General features: G+C 56.6%; 1 protein-coding gene and 1 non-coding gene across 4 annotated transcripts in view; both read left to right on the plus strand.

Annotated features, from left to right (window-relative positions):
- Positions 1-23,796, plus strand: part of RARA (retinoic acid receptor alpha) — a 47,533-nt gene that overhangs the window by 10,261 nt on the left and 13,476 nt on the right. For 2 of the 3 annotated variants that reach the window (XM_049779743.1, XM_049779751.1), the window contains exon 2: positions 10,809-11,342. In XM_049779743.1, the coding sequence (XP_049635700.1) occupies positions 11,165-11,342 (178 nt within the window). In that variant the 5' untranslated portion in view covers positions 10,809-11,164. Of the gene's footprint in view, positions 1-10,808; positions 11,343-23,095; positions 23,318-23,796 lie in introns of those variants that run through there. The other variant, XM_049779758.1, reaches the window with a different exon arrangement.
- Positions 19,249-19,384, plus strand: LOC126032095 (small nucleolar RNA SNORA51). Its single transcript, XR_007503816.1, has one exon. It is a non-coding gene; the product is annotated as a small nucleolar RNA SNORA51 (small nucleolar RNA).

A 23,796-nucleotide genomic window follows, 5' to 3' on the forward strand; every position in this document is an offset into this window, starting at 1 on the left:
GGGATGGAGATGAGTCTGGGGGAGGAAACCGGAGAAAAGAGTCTCAAGGGAGGCTGAGGAAGAAGAGGGGGGCGTGGCATTGGGAGTTTGTGGCTGGGAAGGTTGTGGAGACAGCAGTCACTGGGCCACAGGGCTATCTGAGGACAGGGGTCTGTCTCAGCTTTGAGGGACATGGAGGGTGTGAGTTTGCACAAGGTGGCCCTGCAGGGCCCCAGAGTATGGTCAGGCTGTGGCAGTTCTTAGAAGATCTAACTCCAGACACTTCATCCTCACTCCCACCCTCATGTGTCTGCCACCATGGGCCACCTCTCTTCATCCCCTCCTACTTTACAGGAAGCTGACTGTGGACAGCCCTAGTCTCATGTCCAGTCTGGTCTCCCCATTTGGGTATAACTACCCGCCATGTGTCATGATGCGGTTTGCGCCTGTCAAATTCATGTGCAGGAGAGAACATTGTCTGTGGCCTGGCCCGGGGGTCTGTTTGGGCCAGAGGAGGTTTGACCTGGACCCCAGTTAATTAGTATCCTTTCCCCCCCAAACACTTGGTCTGGGAGGTCCTCCCCCTAATTCCTTTGGCTGCTTCTCACTAGGGTCTTAGGGATGGTGGTTGAGGCCCCAGGACAAACTTCAGGCTACTTGTGACTTGGGAGGCAGGGACTGAGTAGGACTTTTGGGGTAGCCTACTGGGGAGCAGTTCCTGGGATCTGCTAATGGCTTGTGGACAGGAAAGTTAACCCTAAACCCACGCTGAGTCCATGGATCCTCTTGCCTCAGGACCTCTCACCCTCCTTTCTGCTGCTGGTGATTTGGAAGTGTGGGAATCTGGCGCTCTGATGGTGCTTGTCTTGACTTTCTGGGTTTTGGGAAAGGAGTGTGGCAACCGATACCCCCATTCCCCGGACTTGGCTGTGCATCCGCTCTGACGCCTGCTCCCTTCCTCCCCTCTGTTCCCCTCTCCACCCTCTCTGGCTGCTGTCTGGAGCCCACACGGTTTGTTCAGTTCTGTTCATGGAGAGGGATGGGGATGGGGGAAGGCCCTGATCTCTGTGTGTGTCCTGGGAGAGTTGTTCTGGGGGTGGGCTGGCTGAGTGAGAGTGTCTGAAGTCCCTTCAGTATGTGGGGATCCAGACCCCACGGTATGGGGGTGAGGATGTGTCCGGTGGCGTCTGTCCCCAGTCTGGCGCGGTGTTTCTTGCTTCATCTGGATCTCACTCCAGTCAGTCCCCGCCCCCAGCGGACCGCCCGCCTGCTCCACTCTGCTCTCCCTCTCCCTCTCTCTCCGCAACTGGAGCCTCCCTTGCCTGTTCCTGGAATTTGGAGAGGAGGAGGAGGAAGAGGCAGGCAGACAGACCTCCCACACTCTAGCCCGCCCGCCTGGCATCACAGGGAAATGAAGTAGGTGCTGTGGAACTAAGATTTCCCAGGCTTCCCAGACCCCCCAACATTCTGCCTACAGAGTCCAGGAGGCCCCGTCTTACCTGAAGGGCCACAGCCTCCATAATGAGCCTCGTCGTGGTCCCCCCCCCCCACACCCGGGACCTCCTGGCACCACTGTCTGCCTTGGGAGCCCATGGGGGATCAGGCTGCTGCCAGCCTGTCCAGCACCTGTTGCGGACCCCAGCCCTGTAACTGGAGCTGGCTGGGGAGGGGCTGCAAAGTGACAGGTGGAATTTCTGCATCTAGGCAACCCCCTGCTCTCCACATACACATGGGACATGCCTTTCCCTTGCTGCAGGAATAAGGAAAACCTGCACTCCAAAATGTGTACACCCTGACCTGGAGAATGCCCCTGTTTCGCTTGAGAGATTGGGGGAACCTGGGTTCACTGCCCCTAGACACCCTCTTGCCCCCCCTTCACAGCCTGCCTGCAGAGCTGGGTTACTCTGTGCAAGTTTTCTGAGCCTAGTTGCTCAGCAGGGCTGGGAGGCATAGGGGGCACGGCTGGGGTGGTTCTCTGTTAATGTTTTAATTGCATAAAAACTGGGAGCTCAGCTCCGGGCCAGTGGGGAGTCTGGGCCTGGCTGGCCGCCCGGTTTGGGCTAAATATAGTCTGGGACATCTGCAGAGAAGGGGAGGGGGTGGGGGGAGGTTCCATTCCCCCCCACCTCCAGCCAAGGTGCCCTCGTCTGGGCGGGCACCTTGGTGCAGGGAGGAGGGGTGTTTCTCAGCACAAAGGGCTGGGAGTGGTGTTGTGTTGGTGGGGGGGGGCCACTGGCACTGCTGGGATCTGGCTGTCTGGAAGCCAGCAGATGCTCCACTTGAACCTGGAGGCTGAGGACAGGGCTGGAGAGTGGGGTACAAGGCACGGCTCCCCTGCCCCCCCCCCCCCAGCGCTGCAGAGTACGGGAATTCTAGGAGTCTTGCACACCGTGTCACCCTGACCCTGTGCCTAAGCCTGGCTGGGTACACACACCTACCTCCTTGGCCAGGCGTCCTCCCTCCAGTCCCTCCCCCTGGAGGCCTGGGTACCCCCCTGGGTCCTACTGCGGGTCCTCAGCTTCGCTTCCCTCTGTCCCTCGCCCCCTTGGTGAAACCATCTACCCAGGAATTGAGACTTGTGAAGGGGAAGCTGCGGTGGGGAGTTCTCTGATCTCCAGTCACGGCAGGAAGTGGAGGGGAGGGGGGAGAAGGGAGAGCTGTGAGTGTGAGGCAGGGAGGGAGGGTGCCCACTGCACCCCCTGTGGCGGGTGGGGCACCCTCCTGCCCCCCCCTTTCCTTCCAGCTCCTAGGTGGGGGGGATTTAGAGGGACAGCTTATTCCCCAGGGACTGCTAACAGTCTTCTTCACCCCCCACCAGCAGTGGGGGGGTCTTCCTGCCACGTGACCATCACTTCCTGTCCCACTGTGGTTCCTGGGATGTTTGTTGTTGGTTGCCATGGCGATGTCCGCCTTGGGCACATCCCTGGTTCTTGTGGGGAGGGAGATGCCCCGCCCCCCCAGATTCACAGTTAGGGGGGTACTGGGGGGGCCTGCCTGCAGGGTTGTTTCAGGCTGAGTGTGTGTGGTCTCTCATGCCCTAGATCCCCCAGGGCCCCCAGACTTCTGTCTGTAGGAAGGAGTCACTGCCACCTACTCAGACCGAGCTGGGGCGTCTGTGGCTGCGTCTGGCTGACTGTGGCCTGGACTGGCTGTGGGACTCCAGTGGTGTGGCCCCTGCTGCTTCCCTCTGCACATGGTGGACCCTCAGCTTCCTTTTCCCCTTTGACCTTTAGAGCTCTCGTTCTCCATATGCTCACAGAATCTATCTTCCCCAGGGTGCTGCTCAGGGTGCTGGCTGGAGGGGCAGAATTGCTGGCGTCTGCGATTTGGGGTGGGGAGGCATAGAGTCCGTTTTCCCCTGGACATGCAGAGCCTGCAGCTGCCCTGCTGAAGTACTCTGGGATCTACTCTAGACTCCTCATTCTAACTGGGATCAAGCAAGGAGAGATGCCCCTAGTTGTTGCCTCAGTGGAGTCCTAGGGTGTGGTGTAGGAAGTTCCTGGGGGGTTGATGGATAAGGGGTGTGGGGCGAGGCACACAGTCTGACTCAGGCAAGGTCTGGGGTCAGAGCCAAAAGGATATCCTGAGGCAGGAGGGGTGTCGGTCCTGGTCCTGGCTTCCCTGCACCCCACTCCCCAGGGGGCAGGCTGGGAGGGGGCTGGCAGCAGCATGTCTGACAGACTGCCCCTGGGGTCAGAATGGGCGTTCCCGGGGAGGGACACACACACACACACACACAAATACACACACCCACAAAGTGTGCCTATTTTGGGGGCCCCTCATTGTGAGAGATCAACTGGTGGAATTGGTGCCAAGGTGGGGGTGGGGGAAACCCCATGCCAAGCCGGTGTGAAGACGGTGCTTTCCAGGCTGGGGAGGGTCCCCCCTTTGTCTGTGCCCCTCTGATTGCCCACTGGACAGAGCTGCTGCTCCGTGGTCCACACACCACACACTCACTGCCTGTAGTAGGCGTGACCTGCAGGCGCATCTCTTCCTCTTCCTGTTTTCTTCCTTCCCCCAGCGGCCAGGCCCTCTCCCTCTCCAAGGCCTGGGGTGCCCCCTGCCCTTTCACCTACTCTCTTCTGCGAAAGAAGCCTCGAGGGAGACAGGGCTGGGCTTGGGATCTGCTTCTTGCCTGGGCCCCTCAGCTGCTCTGGCTTTGGAGGTCCCAGGCGTGTTTCCCAGGACGCTCTGGCCACAGTCCCAGGGGAGGCAAGGGGGTGCTGCCTTCCCCGAAGAGACACCCCCCCCCACCCTTTCTCTGCACAGCACCCAGCTTGCTCTGGCTTTAGGCTTGTTCTGCCTGCCTATGTTCAGTCACTGCTGAGGTGGGGTTGCTTGGAGGCTAGCTTGAAGAGTTGTGTGTGTGTGTGTGTGTGTGTGTGTGTGTGTGTGTGTGTGTGTGTGTGTGTGTGTTATCTGTCTCTCGATTTTGGGGCCACACCCTGCAGTGCTAGGGGCTACTCCCAACTCTGTGCTCAGAGCCACACCCAGCCATCTTGGCAGGACTCAGTGGTGCCAGGGTTGGAACCTGGGCCTCCTGCATATCCCTCGCAGACTATTGCACCATCTCCCTGGCCCCTGGGCACCAGGTCCCAAGACAGGGGCCCTCCAGGTGGCATCCCCAAAGCACAATTCTGGCTTCACTCCGCAGGCCCCTCTGAGGTTGTGCTGAGGCATGTCTCCAGACAAGACCTAGCTGCAGCCAGACAGGCTGGGGATCCATGAGGCCAGTGGGGAAGGGCTGGAACAACGTGCTCCCCCACACACACTTGGCTCAGCCTCCCACCGCCCAGACTTTGGGGAGCAGAAGGGAAGCAGGCTGCAGGCTTGCTCGGGAAGGAGGAGCAGGCAGGGGACCTTGGCTGGAGGCTCCAAAAGGGAGGTTAAGAGGGGGTGTGTGTGTATGTCTGTGTGTATCTGGGGGGGTTGTATTTTCCTGAAAAGTGTCTAAATTCTTCCAGTAATGACCATCACTGCTCTCCAAAGGGGAAGGTGTGCTGTTTGTTTTCCTGAAAAGTATATAAGTTGTTTCAGTTTACCCTTCCCCACCCTGACCCCTGCACTGCCAGAATGGGGGGCCTAGGGTCTGGTGCTGCCAGGGTACTGGCATCCCCATCCCCCACCAGGTTGACTGGCACTCCGGGTGTCTTTTGCATATGATTCATTTACTGTCTAGAGTGCTCAGGAAACCCCCATCTCCCTTTTTTTCTTTTCTTTTTTTTTTTTTCTGTGCTTTTTTTGGGTCATACCCAGCAGTGCTCAGGGGTTACTCCTGGCTCCATGCTCTGAAATTGCTCCTGGCAGGCTTGGGGACCATATGGGATGCTGGGATTCGAACCATCGTCCTTCTGCATGCAAGGCAAACACCCTGCCTCCATGCTATCTCTCTGTCCCCTCATCTCCTTTTCTTTCCTTTTTTTTTTTTTTTTTTTTTGGTCCCATCTCCCTTTCTTGTGAGCTCCCTGTTCACCCTTCTCAGCCACTCCTTGCTGCCTGCCCTCTCATTCTGGGGAAGCTGAGAGGAATGAAGAAGCTGGGGCAACTAGGCCCAAGCTGGGTTGAGGACGCCCCCCCCCCCACGATCTCCATTTAGAATGGAGGAAGAATCGGCCTATTGGGGGCTGGAGTGATAGGACAGCAGGTAGGGTGTTTGCCTTGCACGCAGCCGACTCAGGTTTAATTCCTGGCATTCCATAGGGTTCCCCAAACATCACCAAAAGTGATTCCTGGGGTAGAGCCAGGAGTAGCCCACTGCGTGCTGTTGCCGGGTGTGGCCCAATACCCAAAAAGGGGGAAACATGGCAAATCTCTTTTCACCCTCCAGCCCACATCCCCGAAATGCAAGGCCCCTCCAGTTAGGTTGGGTCAGCAAAGAGGGAATTTGAGAAGGGGGTGTGGTCAGACTTGTGCTTACCCCTTCAGTTTCTGGAGCAGGGTCTCAGGAAGAGTTACCAGTGCATGGGAGGCCAGTGCTTGCATGGACACACTGGGTGCAGTGAGGGGGTGCCCTGCTGGAGCTGCCAATTCTGTTATCTCCCCAATCACAGTTGCGGTGCAGGCAGTGCCCAGGTGAGCAAACAGGTGCCTGCAAGGGGGGGGGGGGCTCGTGACTTGTCTAAGGTCACCCAGAGTGGCAGCGCTGAGATTTGTCCCTCAAACAGCCTCTGCTTCTTTCCTTCCTCTGCTGCGTCTGCTGGGGCTGGGGGTGAGGTATCATAGAGGAGCTTCAGGGGAGGACCCGGCTTTCTTTTGGGTGGTGGGGAATCTGGAGGGACGGACACCTCCCTAACCCTCCCTTCTTGCGGTTCTCTCTCTAGGGTGCTGTGGTGGTGGGGTGGTGGCCGCCCAGTGTGCAGGTTGGATGTGGGTAGTTTGTTTTCCCTTTGGTGCTGGTTTCAATTCTGCTGGTGGAGGGTGCTTTCTGCACCCCTGGAGTTGGCCAGGAGGGACCCCTAGGCATCTGGCCAGAGGCCCTCTGGAAGCAGCACCCAAGCCCTTACTTACCCCACCCCGTGCTCTGTCCCAGCCCAACCCTGTTCCCTGACCAGCCTGGCCCTTGGCCCATTTCTCTGGCCTTTACCCCTCCCAGGGCTCTGGGCCCTCCCCAAGGAGCTGAGTAACTTTGCACTGAGTTTACAGTCTGTGTTGAGCCTAATGGCACTCACGAGCCTCGGGAAGTGTGTGTGTGTGTGTGTGTGTGTGTGTGTGTGTATGTTAGAGTATTTGAAACTGAGAGAAAGAGAGAGAGAGAGAGAATTTGAAATTTAATCTCCTGGGCCAGTGTTGAGGCCTCTCTGTAGCTCTAGCGATCTTTTCTTTTTTGCTTTTTGGGCCACACTCAGCAGTGCTCAGGCTCTTCATTTAGGAATTACCAGGAGACCATATGGGATGCCTGGGATCAAACCCAGGTTGGCATGTGCAAGGCAAAGTCTCTCCCCACTGTTCTATGGCTCTGGCCCTCTGGTGATATTTTCTGTGTGTGTGTGTGTGTGTGTGTGTGTGTGTGTGTGTGTGTGTGTATGTACTCCAGAGAGTCCAAGCTCTGCACAAACAGAAATACCCCCTACCCCCTACCCCCTACCCCTAGATTTGGATCTGTCTGCCAGGGGTGGGTTTGGTTTAAAAGGTTTTCAGGGAGGCAGACCTTGGTGTGCACAGAAACTCTCCAGGCTCCCAGGAGGGCCTCAGTGTGGACTCTGGTGTGTTGGGGGCTGAGTTCGTTAGACGGGGGCTGTGGGAGGACCAGGGCATTCGGAAATTAGAGGAGGGACAGAAGTAGTAGTTTGTATCTGTGTGGAGCTGTGTGTAGGGCCAGGCACGCAGGGCTTGTTGGTGTGTAGGGGAACGTGGGGAGATGGTATCTCGGGGCTCCCTCTCTCCACCTGTGGCCCACACACAGGCCCGACGTGCCTGTTGCTCCTATCCACTCGGAGTTCTGTAGAGTTGCATGTGTGAGATTTCTTAAAGTATGTGTGTGTGTATCTTTCTTTCTCTGCAAGTGTGTGTGTCTATCTTCTCTCTCTCTCTCTCTCTCTCTCTCTCTCTCTCTCTCTCTCTCTCTCTCTCTCTCTCACACACACACACACACACACACACACACACACACACACACACTGGTGAGGCTCAGCCAAACCCTCCTTCCTTTGCCTGCCCTCCCCTCCTCCATCAGTTCCCGGTGTGTGGGGCCCCACAGGGATGAGGGGGGCCAGGGTGGCAGCTGGCCCAATGGGTGGGGCCATTCCTCTGATGTCTGCCTGCTTAGACTGGGAGAGAGTAGAAGGGGGAGGGATGTCACCTCCTTCAGGAGTCAGGAGAGGCTCCCCTAACTGGTTGTTCTGAGCAGCGGTGAAAGTCATGGTGATTGACTTGACAAGGTTCCAGTCCCATGTCAGGAAGAGCTGCCCACCTGCTCCCCAGAAAGGGCCCATCTGCTGAGGCTTCCCCAAGGCCTGGCCAAGTCCTCTTCCTTTCCCTGGACTCCAGGTCTGAGCCTGAAAGGGTTGAGAAGGGAGGAGGTCCTATAACGCTCTCTCTCTCTCTCTCTCTCTCTCTCTCTCTCTCTCTCTCTCTCTCTCTCTCTCTCTCTCGTTCTCACTCTCTCTCTTTCTCTCTCTCTCTCGCTCTCTCTCTCTCTCTCTCTCTCTCTCTCTCTCTCTCTCTCTCTCTCTCCACTCTCCCATGCCAGGGGTCTTGCTTATAAATAAACACATGCTCAAACTGTTGAACCTTTACCCCAGCTCCTCTTTCCTTTCCTCTCCTTCCCCTTTCTAACAGCTTTATTGAGCTATCAATAAAGACCAGCACAACCCACCCATTCCATGCAGCTGTTATCATAGTCCATTTTAGAAAATCTTCATCACTCCAAAAGGATCCCTGTGTCCATCAGCAATCTCCTCCCTTGCCACACCCCAGTCCCTGGTCACCGCCATCCACTGTCCATCTTTGTAAATAGGTTCATTTAAGACAGTTCACAGACCTTGAATCTGGCCTCTGAGGGCTAGAGTACTGTTCCCAAGCTTTTATTCTGTCCTTCCTTCCTTCCTTTCTTCCTTCCTTCCTTCCTTCCTTCCTTCCTTCCTTCCTTCCTTCCTTCCTTCCTTCCTTCCTTCCTTCCTTCCTTCCTTCCTTTTCTTCCCTCCCTCCCTCCCTCCCTCCCTTCCTTCCTTCCTTCCTTCCTTCCTTCCTTCCTTCCTTCCTTCCTTCCTTCCTTCCTTCCTTCCTTCCTTCCTTCCTCCCTCCCTCCCTCCCTCCCTCCCTTCCTCTCCCTCCCTTTCTCTCTTTTTCTCTCCCTCCCTCCCTCCTTCTTTCCCTCCCTCCCTCCCTTCATATTTTGGGGCACCTTCTGAGGTGCTCAGGAGTCACCCCTGACTTGGTGCTTAGGGTACCAGTTATACATGCAAAACAAACTGTCCAGATCTCTACACTATCTCCCTGATCCTCCTCATCTCTTTTTTTTGGGAACAGTATAACATTCTGCTGGTATGTGCACAGCACTTGATTCATATCTTTGTTTTATTTTTATTTGTTTGTTTTGTTTTGTTTTTTGGTTATTGGGTCACACCCCAGCAGCGCTCAGGGGTCACTCCTGGCTCTATGTTCAGAAATCGCTTCTGGCAGGCTCCGGGGAACATATGAGATGCCGGGATTTGAACCACCATCCTTCTGCATGCAAGGCAAATGCCCTACCTCCATGCTATCTCTCCGGCTCCTGATCCATCTCTTGCTGGACCTCCTTGCACTTTTTGGTGTTAAAAATAATGGTGCAGGCCCGGAGAGATAGCACAGCGGTGTTTGCCTTGCAAGCAGCCAATCCAGGACCTAAGGTGGTTGGTTCAAATCCCGGTGTCCCATATGGTCCCCCGTGCCTGCCAGGAGCTATTTCTGAGCAGACAGCCAGGAGTAACCCCTGAGCATCACCGGGTGTGGCCCAAAAACAAAAACAAAAACATAATGGTGCATGCACACATGAGGTTTGGTGTGGCCATCTCTTCTTATATCTATTTACATTAATTTTTGGGACCTTTGAAACTGGGTGAACATTTTGGGGAACTGGCAGACAGTTCTCCTTGGTAGCTGCGCTCTTTTCTACTAACTTTATGCAAGGCTCTGTGACTCTGTGGGTTGTTTTTTTTTTGACCACACATGGTGGTGGTCAGTGGTTACTCGTGGCTATGCACTTAGGAATCACTCCTGGAAGGCTTGGGGGATCATATGGGATGCTGGGGATCGAACCGGGGTCAGCTGCGTGCAAGGCAAACTCCTAAACTGCTGTGTTATTGCTCCAGCCCTAATGGGCTGTTTTTTTTTTTTTTTTTTTTACGTTCTTCTTGCCTGCCTTTCTCTTGCAGTGCTGCACCTGTCCTCTGTGTCTGTGCTCTTGCACCGCAGAAGACCAAGGACTGAGCACAGTCATGATGGCCCTTTCTCTTCTCCCCCATCTCTGTGGCTGTCCTACCACCTCGCCATGCGGTGGTATCTCCGTCCCTCACCCCTACCACATTCACTGTGCATGGCCTCGTCACAGCTGTGCAAACAGGGTGCGGTTCTAAGTCCACACTGATAGGAAGACATCGAGCCTTTCATCTGCTGCCCACCGGGTACCCCGTTCCCAGGGCACACCCCATTCCCAGAGTGCCACTGCAGCAGAGCATGTGGGTAAACTCAGATCACTTTCTGCGACCCTTCCGTTGTTCGGGTGGCAGGCTTGGTTCTCCCACTGCTACCCAGTCTGGTCTCCGCACACGCCCCTGCCATTTGGCCTTTGCGGGTGCTGCCCAGGAGTCTCGGTTCCCATTTCCCTGTTTGTGTATGTAAACAGGGTCTCCTCCCTGGGCCTGTGGGAGAAAACCATCTGGGGCTGTGGGACTTGGATTTGGGGGGGAAGTGGTATGAGAGGGCCCCCCTGGCTTAAGAGTCATTTTTCTGAGAAGTGCCAATGCTTTGGGGAAGCGGCTTTTCCTCCCTCTCTGCCCCTCCACCCCCCCAGCACACTTCTCTGCATTTTGACCTCAGGTAACCTACATTAGCAGAAGAGGGCCAGCTGCAGGGATCCTCCACAGTGGCATCCAGGACCCCTTTTCTTGCCATCAGGATCTTGTCTCTGGGCTCCATCCCGGTATCCCCAGTCTGGCTGTGCTCCTTTGCCACCCCCCCGCAGTGTCCGATTCCTGCTCCCAGGCTGTCTTTGCCAGCCAGGCACGATGCCAGCTGTCTGTTCGACTGGGTGCCGCAGACAATTCTCCAGCCTGCCCGGTGAGGGAGCTCCCTGGGGAATGCCCGGTACCCACTCCTGTGCGCCCACTCACCTGTCTCTCCTCTTCCTGCAGCTTCACGAGACATGGCTCCCCCAGCACCCTAGCCGGGACCTGCCTGGGTTATCCTGAAGAGGCCAGCACTGGACTGTCCCTGGAGAAGGCCCAGCTCACGGAACTGCTTGAGCAAAGAATCCAGTGTTGGGGCCCATCTCTTGCACCCCACTGGCACCCAGGGGTGCCCAGGAGCGTTGGGGGCACCAGGGGATTGACATTTGCCAGCCTTGGACCACAGCACCAGGACTGAGGGGGGGTGGGCTGACCACCCAAACCCCCTGTGGGCCCGGCCCCATGCCCCACGGAGGGGCGGCCTGAAGCCGCTGGAGCTTTCTGCGCATCGCCACCTGCCCTCCTGACTGTGGCCACTTGGCATGGCCAGCAACAGCAGCTCGTGTCCGACACCGGGGGGAGGGCACCTCAATGGGTACCCGGTGCCCCCCTACGCCTTCTTTTTCCCTCCAATGTTGGGCGGACTCTCCCCACCAGGCGCCCTGGGCACGCTCCAGCACCAGCTTCCGGTCAGCGGCTATAGCACGCCTTCCCCAGCCAGTAAGTGGGAGCCTGGAGGCGCGATGGGAGGGGACTGTGGTGGGATACAGGTCTCGGGTTGGATTTGTGGAGCAGCTAGGTCTCCTCCAAACGAGGGTCCCTCATGATTGGGGGTGCTTGTGCATGGAAGATTGTGGTTTGTAAGCTACTAAGGAAGCCATTTGCTGGGGTCGGGTGATGAGACCTTCTTAGACCCCTGCAGTTAGGGGGGACGTTAGAGAGAGCTTCAAGGACTGGCCATTCCAGCCAGAGGTGGCCCCGCTGACTTCTTGGCATCTGAACAGCAGTTCCTGAGCACAGGACCCTACCCCCTAGTCCATCCAGTGTGTCTAAGGCCTGGGCTGGAAGGACTAGATCCCAGCAGCCCTCCAGAGACCCTTTGCCTCCTTCCACCCTACTGAGCCAGGCTCTGAGTTTTTCCTGGGTGGAGGGAGGGACCCACAGATGGCCAGTATGGAGGAAGCTTGGCTCTTAGGACAGGGGTCTCAAAAGGGTGAAATGCAGCTTTACTCAGCTCTGGGAAGGGGCTGCTTGCTTGCAGGGGTCGCCTTGCATTGGGCGGGGGTCTCTACCCTGTGTCGGCTGCTGGCTGAGCCAGGTAATGGGAGGTGGCGGCTATGCTGGCCAGCTGGCAGAGTCCAGGCCTCAGGCCTGCCAGGCCGCTTACAGTAACTCTGGCCCCCAGGGCCCATCTGGGCTCCCAGCCAGGGCAGGGGGGAGGAGGGAGTGGAGCCTGGCCTGGGACTGGAGGGGGTGGATGGAAGCGGCTGCACAGGCTGTGGACAGGCGGCTGGTCAGCTGCTGACCTGGGACTGGGTTTCAGCTCTCCTGATGGGCAGGGTCTGAACACCGTGCCCTGCGCCCTCACCACCCCTCCCACCCCTGCTGGCAGGCTGCCTGGCACCATGGTCTGTGTGTCTGGCCGGGCTGGGTCAGTGCCCCCTTTTCAGTGTCGGGGCAGTTCATGGTCCCCCGAGCCAGGGAGTCGCTTTGTCCCTAGGGCAGGCACTGGCTGGGCGCCTCACTGCCCACACTGGCCGGCTGCCCACCGCCACCGCTGCTTCCTGGATCGCCTCCTCTGCTTTGGCCTCGCCAGGGCCCTCCCTGGCCCCTGCAGTGCAGGGAGCAGTTAGTGGAGTGCAGTCAGGCTCCTGGAGGCCTTACTCCTAGTGAGCCGTGACTCAGTTTCCACTCCTCTCCACTCACACCATCTTCTGTTTGTGCCTCACTTGGGATGGGCAGGGAGACTGTGAAACTTGGGATCACAAGTTTCTTGGGATCACGAGATCCCTCTGCTCTGGGATTGTGGGCAGAGAGGGGTGTGTGTGTGTGTGTGTGTGTGTGTGTGTGTGTGTGTGTGTGTGTGTGTGTGTGTGTGTGTGTGTGTGTGTGTGTGTGTGTGTGTATGTGTGTGTGTGTGTGTGGTCTGAGAGATTGTGTGCATGTGTATGTGCACGCACGAGCATGGTTTGTGCTCAGGGATGTGGGCAGAGGGTTTTGTTTGTATGTGTGTCCAGCTTATGTTCAGAATTGTGAACAGGTGTGTGTGTGTGTGTATTTCTGTGTCTGTGACTCCTGGGGTCTTTGATAATGGGACTTGTGGAGAGAGTGCAGGGGCTGCCCTAGACGCTTTGCCCACAGGGACGGAGGGTGCGGGTGGACCATGCCAGACAGCGGCACTGATAACCTCCTTCTTCTCAATGTTGCAAGCTCCTTCCTCTTTCTTAGAGGTGGGTGGGTGGACTTCCGGGTCTCCCATTTACCACCCTGGTGGTAACCTTTCCCCCTTAGGGTGGAGTGCCCACATTTCGGGCAAGTGGCGTCTTCTTGATGTTCCCCACCCAGGTTGGGCAATGCCCCTTTCCTGCCCCCCCTCCGAGAGCCTGTGGATTTCCCTCCACCCTCCCACGCACCCACCACCGCCTCAGCCACGGGCAGCCTTTGAGCCTCTCGCTGACCTTGTCTCTTGTTCCTAGGACCAGGTGGTCCCTCCCTACAGGGCTGGCAAGGCGTATCAGTATCTCTGGGGACATGGCCTGGTCAGTCCCTGCTACCCTCCCCACTCTCCTGAGGGAGAGGACCCCTGAGGGAGAGCCCCCCCCCCCCACTCTCCCCTCCCTCTCAGAGGACATCTCTGCCCCACCTTCCTGCAGGGAGCTAGGATGGGTTCTGGACTCACCCCCCACCCCGTTTACTTATTTATTTATTTATTTTTTATTTTTGGGCCACACCCCAGAAAATCAGGCACTCAGGAGTTATTCCTGGCTCTGCACTCAGAAATTACTCTTGGCAGGCTTGGGGAATAATATAGGATGCTGGGGATTGAACCCAGGTCAGCTGTGTGCAAGGGAAATAAATACCTTTCCTGCTGTGCTATCTCTTTGGTCCCCTTTTATTTTATTTTATTTTATTTATTTATTTTTGGTTTTTGGGCCACACCCAGCGTTGCTCAGGGGTTACTCCTGGCTGTCTGCTCAGAAATAGCTCCTGGCAGGCACGGGGGACCAAATGGGACACAGGGATTCGAACCAACCACCTTAGGTCCTGGATCGGCTGCTTGCAAGGCAAACACCGCTGTGCTATCTGTCTGGGGCCTCCCCTTTTATTTTTTGTTGTCTTTTTTGAGGTGCACTTCTGTGGCAATCAGGGAACCTTATGGAGCTTGTAGGATGGATCTTGGGCCTCCCTCCCACATGCAGTGCATCGTCCCCAGCTTCCTCTATTCCCGTCTTTGTAGGAGACCTCTCTTCCTCCCATTCATACCCTGGGAGAAGGAATCTGGGGTACTGGCTGCAATCCTCAGAGCCCAGGTGGCCTGGATGGACTTCAGAGCTGGCCTCCAGGCCTTTGTGGGGAGGGCTAGGAACCCTCCCAGTCTCTGGGAACCAGAATGGGGGTCCACTGGAGAGTTGGGGTTCTGTGTATGAGAAATGTCAAGTTTTATGTGTATTTGATGGGGATGAGTGATGTGTATATTGTGTATATGTGTATATGTGTATATATAAGCAACTGTGTTGAGTTTTGGGAACAGTAGATCCAGAAAGGGGGTCAATGTATGAAGGGAGCAGGGTTGTCTCTGACCTCTGCTCCAGCGGAGGGGAACCAACTTGGGGTTTGCCCTGGGAGTTCCTGGGCTATGATGCTTGGTATGTGACCTCATCACCGAGCACCTTTCAGCAAGTCTTTGTGACCTGACCCAGGTATCCCGGAACTTGACTTGGAGCTGGGCCCAGCTCAGGGAAGGTCAGGGGAGGTAGTGTGTAGTTATGCCTATGTAGTGGCACATGATGTGGCCTGTTCTATTTATTTATTTTTGTATTTGGGGGGGGGGTCACAGCCAATGGTGCTCAGGGGATACTTCTGGCTCTATGCTCAGAAATCGCTCCTAGCAGGCACAGGGGACCATATGGGATGCCGGGATTCGAACCACCGTCTGTCCTGGATCAGCTGCATGCAAGGCAAATGGCCTTCTGCTCTGCTATCTCTCCAGCCCACAAGCTTGTGACTTTTATAAGTCTTTCATTTGAGGGGCCACATTTACACCCTATGGTGCTCAGGGCTTCCTCCTGGCTCTGCACTCAAGAATCATCCTGGCAGGGCTTGGGCAATCATTTGGGATGCCGGGGATTGAACCCGGGTCAGTTGCATACAAAGCAAGTGTCTTCCCAGCTGTCCTGTCTCTCTGGGCCCCCTTTTACAATCTTACCAATGCAGTACTGGATGAGGGGACTTGATCCCCAGGACACTGGAGGGAACAGTTGGCAGGGCGGGGGAGGTTAGGGGGAGGAAGGATTGGCTGTTTTCCCCCACCTAGGGGCAGTTGCTGAGGAGCACAGTGGGGAGCATTTCTTTGGGGGGCTAGTCCATCTCCTTAAGACCCCACTTCAGCTTTGGGCCCTGACCTCATCCGGCCAGAGGGCACAAGGTAGTTTCTTACAGGGCTTTCACTCCCACCTCTTCTGTGTTTGACTCCTGAAGGCTGGACGCCTGCCCCAGCGATAGCAGGCCCCGCCAGAGTTGCATCCTGTGCTGGAAGCTGCGGATACAATCTGGGCACACCCCTCGCCGCCACCCCCAGCAGGCAGCCCCCGGAGGCCCAACTGAGCTGAGCGGACATGAATGTAGGAACAGGGTGTAAAAGCCACAGTTCTTAACCTATTTTGTTTCCATTCATGGGGGCCAGAGGAGGGCAGGGAAGTTGGAGCTCCGCTGGGAGCCCCTAAAGGGACGCTGCCAACTTTTAGTCCTCAGATTCTCAGACTGTCCTGGGAGGCTGGGGAGTGGCCAAAGGGTCTGAGCCAGGCTGTACCCTTCTCCTTTGCCTCCTCTCCCCGCTGCCCTTTCTCAGTCCTCCCTCCCTCCTTCCCCTCTGCCCTCTTTTCCCCTGGACAATAGGAGGGACTAACCCTGAAGAGGGCCCTGCCTGCACCCGCCTTTCCTGGGGTCCAAGATGCAGAGTCAGCCAAGACTTTTAAATGGGGTTTTGAAATGAAAAACGAGACCTTTGATCTCCAGCAGTGCTGGCAGAGTGATAATGCTAATGCAGTGGACCCTCAGCACAGGACCCCTCCATGGGGGTGACCACCCCCTCTCCAAGTCTGTTAAGACCAGTGACCTATCCACCGGCCTTCAGGGAACGTGACACCTGTGCTGTGCAGGAAAGAGGAAGCTCCCTTGCTGGGCTCTGAGGCTCTCTGGGGGTGCCCTCATCTCCTTCTTCCCTGCTCTGTGAGGCTGGGGTGCAGGGTAGTCTTGAAGGATCAGAAAAAGGCACCCATGGGGCCAGAGAGATAGCATGGAGATAAGACATTTGCCTTGCATGCAGAAGGACAGTAGTTCGATCCCATATGGTCCCCCGAGCCTGCCTGGAGCAATTTCTGAGCATAGAGCCAGGAGTAACCCCTGAGCGCTGCCCGGTGTGACCCCCCAAAAAAAAAACCAAAAAAAAAGAAAAAGGCGCCCTGCCTCTCTATTGGGATTCTGGGTGACGGAGCTCTGGCAGCTCGCAGGTCCCAACGTCCACCCTCCATAATCCTCCAGGAGAGCCTTCAAGGGCTGCTCTTTGTTTGTTTGGGGCCACAAGCAGCGGAGTTCAAGGGCTCACTGCCAGCTCTGTGCTCAGGGATCACGCCTGGCGGTGCCAGCACTGAACTCTTGTTGGCTGCCTGCAAAGGCAAGCTCCTTAAACCTTGCAGGAAAAGGCTGCTGTCCTGGCTGGGGCCTGCCTGACTCAGGCAGGTTATCCAGCCTCCACCTGTTTCCTTTGCCTTAAAGCAAACCCTTCCTCTGTCCCCTCCTGGGCATATTGCTCAGAGGCCGAGGTGACCTGTTTTGCCTGCTGCTTAGAACTGCGCAAGCTTCAAGTAGTCTTCAGGAGCCCTCGAGAGCCCTGCCAGCCAGGGCTTTGCAGCCCAGCATTGTCTGCGGGGGGTGGCCATACTATACTGGGACCCCATGTCCATCTGGCTCCAGACCTCATGATTTTCTGTTGATTCTCCCTTACAGATAGGGTTGGGGAGAGTGGGGAGCCTGCCTGGTACCAGCGGGAGCCAGTTTTAGTCCAGCCTAAAAGGTCCAAAAGGCGCTGCTGGGAATGGACAGAGAAGTTGGGGCGGACAGGCCTACAGACAGCTGAGACCCTTCTATCCCTGCCTCACCTTCTTTCCTCTGAATACCCTATTCTGCTCTCATCTGTCCCATGGACTTGCTCCTGTCCCAAATAGCTTGCTCCTCTCTTCTCTCCTCTCTTCTCCTCTCTTTTTTCCTCCCCTCCCCTCCCTTCATCTTCTCTCTTTTCTTTTCTTTTTTTTTTTTTTTTTTTGTTTTTGGTTTTTGGGCCACACCCTGTGACGCTCAGGGGTTACTCCTGGCTATGCGCTCAGAAGTTGCTCCTGGTTTCTTGGGGGACCATATGGGACGCCGGGGGATCGAACCGCGGTCCGTCCTAGGCTAGCGCAGGCAAGGCAGGCACCTTACCTCCAGCGCCACCGCCCGGCCCCTCTCTTTTCTTTTCTTTCGTGGTTTTTGGATCACACCTGGTAGCACTCAGGGGTTACTCCTGGCTCTACACTCAGAAATCACTTCTGGCAGGCTCAGGGGACCATATGGGATGCCGGGATTTGAACTACCATCCATCCTGGGTTGGCTGCGTGCAAAGCAAATACCCTACCACTGTTCTATCTCTCCAGCCCCTCAAATAGCCTTTTCAACCAACTCCTCCCAGAGTCCCTCAAGGATGGAGCCCTACCTGTGCCCTCCCTGAGTTTCAGTGGATCCTTAACCCCCCCCACCCCCGGCAACACTCAGTGCACTGCCAGGCAGTGACCTCTGCCCACTGTGTTCCTGCTGTGAGCTGCCAACTCAGGGACCTGTCTATTCCCCTAGCAGGGTCTTTGAGGTACCGGAGGTGTTGCTCTTAGCCGTGCACACAGGGCCTCATATACAAAGGCCGGCTGGAGCGCTGTCATGCGGAAGGACAGGCACCAAGAATGCCACCCAAGTACTTTCTACCCGGGCGAGATGCCCACTGCTAGACCTGCAGGCAGCCCCCTGGCTGTGGTTCCTCACATGCCCTACAGCTGTCCAGTCTGCACACCCCAACTTAACCTGCCCATGTTCTATTCACTTCTCTCATTTTATTTTTGGGCTACACCCAGCGGGGCTCAGAGCTTACTCCTGGCTCTGAACTCGGGTCACTCCTGGCCTTGCTCAGGGGACCAAATGGGATGCCAGGGATCAAACTGGGCTTAGTTAAGTGTAAAAAAGGCATCTTAACCCCAGTACTGTCTCTTTAGCTCAAAAGCTGTTTTATGATTTTGTTTGTTTGGAGCCACATCTGTGGTGCTCAGGGCTTACTGGTAGCTCTAAGCACAGGAAACATTCCTGGAAAGACTTGGGGGACCATGATATGAGGTGATGATGGGGATCAAGCCTGGGTCAGCCACTTGCCAGGCAAGTGCCCTACCGACGGTGCTATCTCTCAGGCCCTCTGTGTACTTCTCTCCTCTGCCTTCTCAGGAACTCAGCGGTTGCACAAGTGTTCCCCAGAGCCTTCTTTGCTGACTCCTTCCTCTTCCCCCATAGCTCTGAGTCAGTGAACTCACTTTAAGCCCCTTGTGTCCTGCCCAGGCCTTTACAGGCTTCTCCCCCATCTCCTGCCACTCTCGTTTCACACAGCTGCTAGGAAAATGTCACCCTGTGATGTCAGATTTTTGTCTCTCTTCTGCTTGGGAGTTTTCTTCTTCTTCTTCTTCTTCTTCTTCTTCTTCTTCTTCTTCTTCTTCTTCTTCTTCTTCTTCTTCTTCTTCTTCTCCTTCTCCTTCTCCTTCTCCTTCTCCTTCTCCTTCTCCTTCTCCTTCTCCTTCTCCTTCTCCTTCTCCTTCTCCTTCTCCTTCTCCTTCTCCTTCTCCTTCTCCTTCTCCTTCTCCTTCTCCTTCTCCTTCTCCTTCTCCTTCTCCTTCTCCTTCTCCTTCTTCTCCTCCTCCTCCTCCTCCTCCTCCTCCTCCTCCTCCTCCTCCTCCTCTTCTTCTTCTTCTTCTTTTTTTTTTTATATAAATTAACCCATTTAGGGCCCGGAGAGATAGCACAGCGGCGTTTGCCTTGCAAGCAGCCGATCCAGGACCAAAGGTGGTTGGTTCGAATCCCGGTGTCCCATATGGTCCCCCGTGCCTGCCAGGAACTATTTCTGAGCAGACAGCCAGGAGTCACCCCTGAGCACCGCCGGGTGTGGCCCAAAAACCAAAAAAACAAAAAACAAAAAAAACCACTTAATGGAGCCTAGAGCAATAGTACGGTGGGTAGGACTCTTGCCTTGCACGCAGCAGACATGGGTTTCACTTCTGGCATCCCATATGACACCTTGCGCCTACCAGGAATGATTCCTGAGAGCAGAGTCAGAGTAAGCCTTGGCCTCCTGGTGCTTACCACAGGCTGTGTTCTTTACTTTGAAGTTATAAAAAGAGGAGGCACAGTAAATGCACCCCTTATACACCTCAGCCCAGGTTCTTTTTGCCTGGTTTGTATTGTAAATGGAGGAGACATGGGAGAGAAAAAAACCAAAGCCTTGAGCAGCGCTTTGTGGCATGCCCCTTACCCCCAAAAAACTTTGGCCACATCCAAACTTGGAAGCCTCTTCTAATGGTGCTCGGGGAGCCATGGTGTACCGGGGACTGAACCCCGGCTTCTGCATGCAGCTCTAAAACAATGAAGCTATGTCTCTGTCCTCTCAGTATCTTAGATGAAATTCAAGTTGTTTTTTTGTCTGTTTGTCTTCCCGGTGGAAGTCAGGATTCACTCCTGCCTCTGTGTAAGCTCTCTGTGTGTGTCTGGGGTGTGTGTGTGTGAGGTCGACTATGTGTGAGGCAAGCGCCTTAACCCCCTTATTATCTCTCCAACCCCCAAAGTCTTGATTTTTTTTTGTTTGTTTGTTATTGGCCACACCCCACAATGCTCATGGGTGACTCCTGGCTCTGTTTTTTGGTTTTTGGGTCTCACCCGACGGTGCTCAGGGGTTACTCCTGGCTCTCTGCTCAGAAAGCTCCTGGCAGGCACGGGGGACCATATGGGATGCCAGGATTTGAATCAACCACCTTAGGTCCTGGATCGGCTGCTTGCAAGGCAAACACCGCTGTGCTATCTCTCCGGCCCTCCGGCCTCAGGAGTTACTCTTGACTCTACGCTCAGAAATTGCTCCTGGCTGGGCCGGGAAGGTGGCACTAGAGGTAAGGTGTCTGCCTTGCAAGCGCTAGCATAGGACAGACCGAGGTTCGATCCGATCCCACGGCATCCCATATGGTCCCCCCAAGCCAGGGGTGATTTCTGAGCACATAGCCAGGAGTAACCCCTGAGCGTCAAACGGTGTGGCCCCCCAAAACAAAACAACCAGAAATCGCTCCTGGCAGGCTCAGGGGACCATAGGGGATGCCGGGATTCTAACCACTGTCCTTCTGCATGCAAGGATGCAAGGCAAACGCCTTAACCTCCATGTTATCTCTCCACAACCCCCAAAGTCTTCTTGAGCCAGTGAGCTCAGCTCCATTTTCAGTCTGGTCTTTATAATTTTTCCTAGTCACACACAGTTGTGCTCAGGGGTCACTCCTGGTGACCAGAAGGACCAAAAGGATCTGAAGCTGTGGCTTTACCACTCTCTCTCCATTCTCACTAGCCGGTGTTGTTGCACCCTTTTCTTTTTCTTTTCTTGGAGGGGGAGGTTAAAGGTGTCAGGGTGGGCCCGGAGAGACAGCACAGCGGTGTTTGCCTTGCAAGCAGCCGATCCAGGACCAAAGGTGGTTGGTTCGAATCCCGGTGTCCCATATGGTCCCCCGTGCCTGCCAGGAGCTATTTCTGAGCAGACAGCCAGGAGTAACCCCTGAGCACCGCCGGGTGTGGCCCAAAAACCAAAAAAAAAAAAAAAAAACCAAAATAAAGGTGTCAGGGTCCTCTTCTGGTTCTGTCCTCAGTGGTGCTGGGAGACCTCACCTTTCAGCATGAATTTTATGCTCCACCTCTCCTAGTCATCTGGCAGCAACTTGAATCAATTTAGCAGCTTCAGAAGCCCCAGGAGCAAAGCACCTACTCCCTTCCTGGGTGGTCGCTTCTTCCTCTTCTTTGCTTAACTTTTACTCTTTAAGTCTTTGAGGTCTTCCCGGGACCCTTCAAGCTAAATGGAAGGTACTTGCAGAAATTCTTCAAAGCACACAAATGCTTGCATCATAATGCCATTTATCTTAGTTTGCAATTAAATGCATGTGATTATTTGCCTAATGGCTGTTGCTGTTCCAAAGATCTGCAGGGGCAGGCTCACCGGAGAGTGGCCTTAGAGAGGAGGTCAGGGTGCCCTGAAAGGTTTCAGGTGGGAGTATGGACTTGGTGGCTTGCGTGCTCTTAAGCACTGCACTTAGCTTTACTGAGACTTCATTTTCTTCATTTGTAAAATAATAATGCTTCCTTACCTCTGGAGTTACATATGGATTAAATGGCTATATATACACACAGATGCATATATGTTATATATAAAACCTAGCATTTATGGAAGGTTCTCTTCAGGAAGTGTGGAAATTCGCATCCATTTTTAGAATGGGAGTTCAAGTGATGGGGGGACATAATAGGGTTCCAGGACCATTCCCTCCTCTCTGGACCCAGCCAACCTGTCTTCCAATGAAACAGGCATCCCCAGGGCTTCCAGGAGGAAGCCTCTCTTCGCCTTTCTCCAGGACTGGACAGGGTGGGTACCTACCCACCCCCCCAAACACCCTTGGGCGGGGCTTGGCTGGCCGGAAACACGCAGAGCAGAGCGTGGAGGGGCCAAACAGCAGCGTTGCGGCAGACGGCTGGAGTCATACATGATGTCACAGACAATGACACAAGCCTGGTGTCTCATTCCGACACTGCGCCTTGCAGCATGGTGTCATGTCTGGGGACTACCCGGTCCACCGTCTTCAGGATGCTATCCCTTGACCACGTGCATGCATGCACCCTGGCCTATATGGCCTCCTGCATCCACGGTGCTGGGTGCATCTCCCAGGGGGCTGGGCCGAGGGCAGGGAACTTGGGGGCCCAGCCAGCGAGCCCCGCGGGCGGGCAGGCGAGCGGGTGATGTCACGGGCAGCAATGGGTGGGTCACCCGGAGGTGAGGCGCCGCCAGGCGGGTTCAGGGAGAGTTCAGCCGCATTGCATTAGGCAAATGAGGCCCGGGGCCTGGGGCTTGGGGGGTGGTGAGATGCATTTTTGGGGTGGGAGAGAGAAGACACATCGGGACCCATCTTTTCCGCCGCACCCCTCTGTTGGGATAGACCCAGATCTGGGCTTGACCAAAAATGCAGAAGTGGCTGATAAGAGTGTGTGGGTGGGTGGGTGCGTGCCAGCCTCGGACCCCCATCCTCCCAAGTGCCCCCCCCGGCCTCGATCCGGACTCCTGTACCTCTCCTTGGGCGTGCGATCCTCCTTCCTTCCTTCCTTCCTTCCCCTCTTCTCTCCTCCCCTTCCCGAGCTTCCCTCCCTCCGCACCCCGCCTCCCAGTTCCCAGCCTTTGGCTTGCAGTGGCTGCCCGTCCGTCCGGAGGGGAGAGGGTTAAGCCAGGGGCGGCGCCTGGACGGGACTGGGCGGAGGATCGGGGGTGGGAGTGCCGAGGAGGGGGCGTCCCTGTTGGGGGGGGGGGATCCTGGTAGTGGTGGTGGGGGAACCCGGGGCGCGCACCGCGGGAGACCCAGTGCGCCCCCGCAGCCTCGCGGCCCGGCGGCGGAGGCGGAGCCGCAAGCACGCACTTGGGCACGCGGGGGTCCCCACCCTCGGCCGGAATCCTCGCCCCAACCCGGCCCGGAGAAGCCCGGGAGCCCCAGCAGGCCGGCCGGGGAGGAGGAAGTGCCCGGTGACACCCCAGGCGGGCGCACGAGCCCGCCCCCCGCAGGCCGACTCGGGGACCCGCGGGCCTGGGCCTGGGACGCCAGCATGAGTCTTGCAGAGCCGGGAACCCCCTCGAGGTGAAGCCGCCGAGTCCCGCCCGCGCTCCTCGCCGTGCATTTTTGGGGAGCATTTTGGAGACACCCCCAAGACCTCCAAGCGCCGGCCCGCGCGCGCGCGCGCACGCACGCAACTTCCCCGCTTTCCACCCGGGACCGGCAGAGGAATCGGCGGCCGCTTGGACGCGGCGGGACTTCGGGGCGGCGGGCGGCATCTTGGGGGGGCCTTTGCCCGCGCCCCCCTGCAGCCGCCCTCACGGATGGCGCCGCCGGCCGACTGAGCGGGTGGGGGACGCGGCGCGTGCGGCTCCCGGGCCCGGCCGGACTCTCCGCGGCGCTGCCCGGGGAAGATGTACGAGAGCGTGGAAGTGGGGGGCCTCGCGCCCACCCCCAGCCCCTTCCTCGTGGTGGATTTCTATAACCAGAACCGGGCCTGTCTGATCCCCGAGAACGGGCTCCCCGCCCCCGGCCCCTACTCCACCCCGCTCCGGACTTCGCTTTGGAATGGCTCAAACCACTGTAGGTACCGGCCTCGTCTTCTCTCCTATTGTGGGCGCCCAGCCGTGTATGTATGTGTGTGTGTGTGTGTGTGTGTGTGTGTGTGTGTGTGTGTGTGTGTGAGGGGTGTTTGGGGGTTCAGGAAACATTTTGTTCAAGAGTCCCACCAGGAGGCACACCGGCTACCTGCACCCCCGGTTTGTACCTTGCTTGCTCGCTTGCAGCCCAAAGCTGCCTACCATGCGCCCGGGCCCTTTCCGGGGTTCTGCAAGGTGGGGTGAAAGTCCGACCTGCGGGCTCTCCCGTTCCCAGGAGGAGGGGCCTCGTCCTCAGGTCCCACCTCTGCCCCAGCCTGGGGGAGGGCCCCAGCCTCCGCTCTGCTGGCATTCGAGGCAGGTGGCGGAGCGCCCTTGTCCTGTGTCGGTGTTGGCACGGGGCGTGGCAGGAGGGGACACCGGCGGGCACCGCACTGGCCTCCTGGCCGTTGCCCCGGCCCAGAT

This window comes from Suncus etruscus, chromosome 1, assembly GCF_024139225.1.
Source record: "Suncus etruscus isolate mSunEtr1 chromosome 1, mSunEtr1.pri.cur, whole genome shotgun sequence".
Classification (NCBI taxonomy): Eukaryota; Metazoa; Chordata; class Mammalia; order Eulipotyphla; family Soricidae; genus Suncus; species Suncus etruscus.